General features: G+C 37.2%; 1 protein-coding gene across 5 annotated transcripts in view; it reads right to left on the bottom strand.

Annotated features, from left to right (window-relative positions):
* Positions 1 to 4,708, bottom strand: part of LOC106879040 (neuromedin-U receptor 2) — an 88,161-nt gene continuing 83,453 nt past the window's right edge. For all 5 annotated transcript variants that reach the window (XM_052976587.1, XM_014928454.2, XM_014928452.2 and 2 more), the window contains exon 3: positions 1 to 3,247. In XM_052976587.1, coding sequence (XP_052832547.1) covers positions 1,411 to 2,475 — 1,065 coding nt within the window. In that variant the 5' untranslated portion in view covers positions 2,476 to 3,247 and the 3' untranslated portion in view covers positions 1 to 1,410. The remainder of the gene's footprint in view (positions 3,248 to 4,708) is intronic.

A 4,708-nucleotide genomic window follows, 5' to 3' on the forward strand; every position in this document is an offset into this window, starting at 1 on the left:
TTTTATTTCATTGGATAAAATAATTATTAATTTATTTCCGTACCGTCTCTATCGACAAAAAAGTTCTCGCAAAAAAAAAAAAAAAGAAAGCCCAGTCTTTTCTTGTTTTTCTTTTCCCATTCAATTTAATTTTGTTTTCTTTTCTTTGTTTATCTTTTTGTTTTAGCCATCTGCACCATTTTGATAGTAAATAATAAAATGGAGAAAAAAAATTTAAAAAATGATAAAGAATGAGTGCTGCCATCTGTTGGTAGTTTTTGTTTTTGTACATATAAAGAGTTGTCTCGCTTGATTTGGGATGAATGTTGGTGAATAAAATACTGAAGCAGATTATTTCAGCTCTCTTTACGTTTGTTAATGTTTCGATTCAGCTGTTTTATTCTTTTCATTTTTGTTGTTGTTCTTGTTGTTGCTGTCGTTTTAACCCCAGGTCAGCCCTGATCGAGCAGAGCCATCATTAAAGGTCAAGGCGTTCCAACCATAACCCCCTATCATGCCTCATTGGAGCATTTTTTTTTTTACTTCGGACAGGTCGATAAATTAAGTACCAGTTACGTACTAGGGATCGATGTAATCGACTTATCCCTTTCTCTGTCCTTGTTTGTCCCCTCTATGTTTAGCCCCTTGTGGGCAATAAAGAAATAAATTATTATTTATTATTATTATTATTATTATTATTATTAGTAGTAGTAGTAGTGGTAGTAGTAGTAGTAGCAGTAGTAGTAGTTTTTCTTCTTCCTTCAATTCTGTTTTCGTTTCTTGCCGAGTGTCTTCTCGACACCAAGGGCAAAATTTATTATTATTATTATTGCTATTGCAAAGTAGTAGGGTTTGGTTTGAGGGAGCTAGCTGCTATTCCTTTCGAGTTGGTCGAGCAGCCTCAAGGATCCTCCTTACTGTGTACACGAGTGTTGCCATCATCTGGTTTAAAGAGGAAACAATAAACCAATTTTATTTTATTTATTTATTTTTTTTTTTCCATTTTCGTTTCGAAATATAAAATCAGTCGTTAAAGTCTTCGTTTTCTTTTTCTTTTCCACTTTTTTTTTTTTTTTTCCATTTTCGTTTCGAAATATAAAATCAGTCGTTAAAGTCTTCGTTTTCTTTTTCTTTTCCACTTTTTTTTTTTTTTTCAACAAGAATTAAATTAAGAAAACGGGACTCTGACATCTTGGGAGAAGACGCACATGTCTTTTTTTGAAAATTTGGATGGCGATTTTGCAGAGAAGGGGAAAGGAGGTCTATTCAACACAGATTACGATAATGAGTGTTATTTCTAAGTAAATTAATTTAAACAAAGAAATTAACAACAATTAACAGAAACAAATAAACAAACAATAGAAATTTTTAAAAAAATGTAAATCAGTGTGAATAGAGCTTTCCAGAATGTGTATACTTATCCGAATCTAGTCAGGAGATCCGTCCAGACATATTGACAGAGTTTGTGACCGATGGCAATTTCGTGTCCTCTTTTCCGCAACAAACTTTCTTTACTTTTCCAATAAGAAATCTCACTTCGTTTCTGAAAGAATCGTTGAAAAATCCGTAGATGACTGGGTTTAGGGCATTACTTAGAAAATACGAGCGTAATACTAGTTTTTTTATGCTGGATATGGTTGGATGGGTGGTTTTGGAAAACTTCTTGATGGATTCGATTATCCTCACTGACAAACCCGGCATAAAGGACAAAATAAACAAAAGCGTTACTAGAAAAACCGTTAAGTTTGTTTTGCCCATTGCCCGGGATTTAGTCAGGCGTCGATTAGATTGATTGGGGTCTTCGTGCGCCGTGTTCTCGCCGGGGATTTGACCGTGTGACCTTCGCCACACTTGACGCCATATCAGCGTGTAGTTGGTCAGCATGAACACAAACGACATGAGAATGATACCGAGAATGATGAAGTAGTACAGTGATGGGTAAATGGTTGATTTCATGTTGTCGGCCACCGAACAGTCCGAGCCGTTCATGGTGGAAACTGGCGTGGGTGTCGTGCGAATGCCGTAAATAACCACCGTCGGCCAGGTTAAAATAGCGGCTATGATTGTCATTAGAGCAGATATCTTCCGCGCCATTTTGGGCGAAATTTGAACTTTGAGTGGATGGCAGACTCGGCGATAGCGGTCGATGGAAATGACTAGAAGAATCAAACTAGAAGCACCATTCGTTAGGAAAGTGATAAATCGTAACATCTTGCAGAGAAGACCAGACGGAAACATATACGGATAACGGAGGTCGAGAAATTCTGTAGGCATTCCAATGCTGCAGCACAAAAGATCGAATATGCCTAAAGTTATAATAAAACAGTTCGTTGTGGTTTTCCGCATTCGAAAGCAGAATATGTAACAAACGATAATATTTCCAATCGTACCAATGAACATGAGGATTCCAATATAAATAACGGCCGGAATACCAACCAAAAATCTGTCATCGTTTAATTCTTGGAGTGACACGTTAACAGGAACACTCGCCGCCATTTTCTTCTCGATGATAGTATTATCTTTTATATTACAGTGTGTCCTTTATTTTGATTTTCACCTCTTCGTTTCTTTCTCCTCTGCACACGTATTACGCAAGCGTGTTTGTATATATATTATATATGTACCAGCTGTGTACTGAGGGTTAAAATTTTTTTTTCCAAATGAGTAACACTTCAGATAACTATAACGTCTCTCCTCCAACAAGTCTTTAAAATTGACAGGTAAGACATTATGAACATTATTGTTGATGCAAACGCTGTGGTTTATGACGAGACAAATTATTATTATTATTATTATTATTATTATTATTATTATTATTATTATTATTGGTGACGGCGCTGTTTTGCTGTGTTGTTGCTCCACTTGTGGTTGTCGCAGTAGGTGTTGTTGTTGTTGCTGTTTCGGTGGTTTTTGATCACGTTGCTCTCGTTATTGTTGTTGTTGTTGTTGTTGTTGTTGTTGTTGTTGTTGTTGCCCACTTCCGGGTGGTCAGGCTGCCGTTGGTGCTGGTAATTCCGTCAGTTCTGTGACGCTGCAATTTCTTATCGTCGTTGCTCTAACTCACGATTCGTTTCTTTCTTTTTGTTTTTTATTTTCGTTCACTTTCAAAGTTTCTAAGTTTTCAGAACTGTTCCTGCAATTGTCGTTATTCTTTCAGCTACTGTAGTAGTAGTAGTAGTAGTAGTAGTAGTAGTAGTAGTAGTAGTAGTAGTAACTGTTGTTGTTGTTGTTGTTGGTCTTGTTATCTGCTTGGTCAATGAATTCAGTTCTGGAAAATAAGATTAGAAAAATATATACCAAATGCATGAATAGATAAATAACAAGGATGTGCACACACACATAAATATGTGTGTGTGTGTGTGTGTGTGTGTGTGTGTGATGTCGAGAATTCTCCTTAAGTATGTGAATTGAAAACTGTCCATTGTTCTTTTCTTCTATTTCTATCACTTTCCAGAAAAATCTGAAACACTAGGCAATAAGGCCCGACAACAAGGATCTGTGCGAATCGGCGCCAACGTGGCGGAAGGGCGTCGAAGAACTTAATGACCTCGGAATGACAATCAAGAAAGACGGAGGGGAAACGGAAGATATATAGAATATATAGAATATATAGAATAGAATATATTATATATAGTTTACATATAGAATAGAATATCCAAAGCCCTTGGAGAATTCTACAATCTAACAAAGGCATGGAGAAGCAAAGATATAGGCTGCAAAACGAAGCGGATCATACCTTCGGTCATGTCAGCATTATTGTACGGATTTGAAAGCCTTAGCGGTTAATAAATCAACTGTTTAGTAAATAGGGTGGTGAGTGATATAAAATATACAGTAACTACAAGAATGGCAGCTTCGTCAGGAACAATGGCAAAAAGAAGATCTATAAGTGACAACAGCAGTAACTCATGAGCAGCTGCAGCAGCTGCAGCAGCTGCAGCAGCAGCAGCAGCAGCAGCAGCAGCAACAACAACTCCTATGTGTTTGATTTTGGCAGTGGTTTTCTGCTTTTGTAGCTTGTATTTTTTTGCTTTTAAGATGAAGGGAGGGAGGCGGTAAAGGCTAAATTCCAACGCTCGTTTGCCCTCGCTCAGTATGTAAGTGGTATTGGTCTTTTCATTCTTCGCACGAAATAATGGAAGATACAATTGACTCTTGGTTAGATTTCAAGATTATATACAAGTGTGTATCTATGTAACTACAATACAGAAGTGTTTGTCGTATATATTTACAATATAGAATCGTGTATTGTACGTGTTTACAATATGTATACGTGCGCATATATGCGTTTACAATATGTATACGTGCGTATATATGGGTTTATAATAAACAAGAGCATATGCAAACTTGAACTCTGTCTGCTACGACGGCGAGGGTTCCAGTTGACCCGATCAACAAAATAGCTTACCCGTGAAATTAACGTGCAAGTGGCTGAGTAATCCACCGACACGTGTCGCCTTAACGTAGTTCTCAGGGATGTTCAGCGTGACATAGAATGTGACAAGGCTGGCCCCTTTCGAATTACAGGTACTACTCAGTTTTGCCAGCTGAGTGGACTGGAGCAACGTGAAATAAAGTGTCTTGCTCAAGGACACAACGCATCGTTACGAATCGAACACTCGACCATACAAACGTGAGCCGAACATTCTAACCACTAAGTCAAGCACCCACGAAGTGTATATGAATGTGTTGGCAATATATACATATATATATACATATACATATATAT

Source organism: Octopus bimaculoides, chromosome 25 (genome assembly GCF_001194135.2).
Source record: "Octopus bimaculoides isolate UCB-OBI-ISO-001 chromosome 25, ASM119413v2, whole genome shotgun sequence".
Taxonomy (NCBI): Eukaryota; Metazoa; Mollusca; class Cephalopoda; order Octopoda; family Octopodidae; genus Octopus; species Octopus bimaculoides.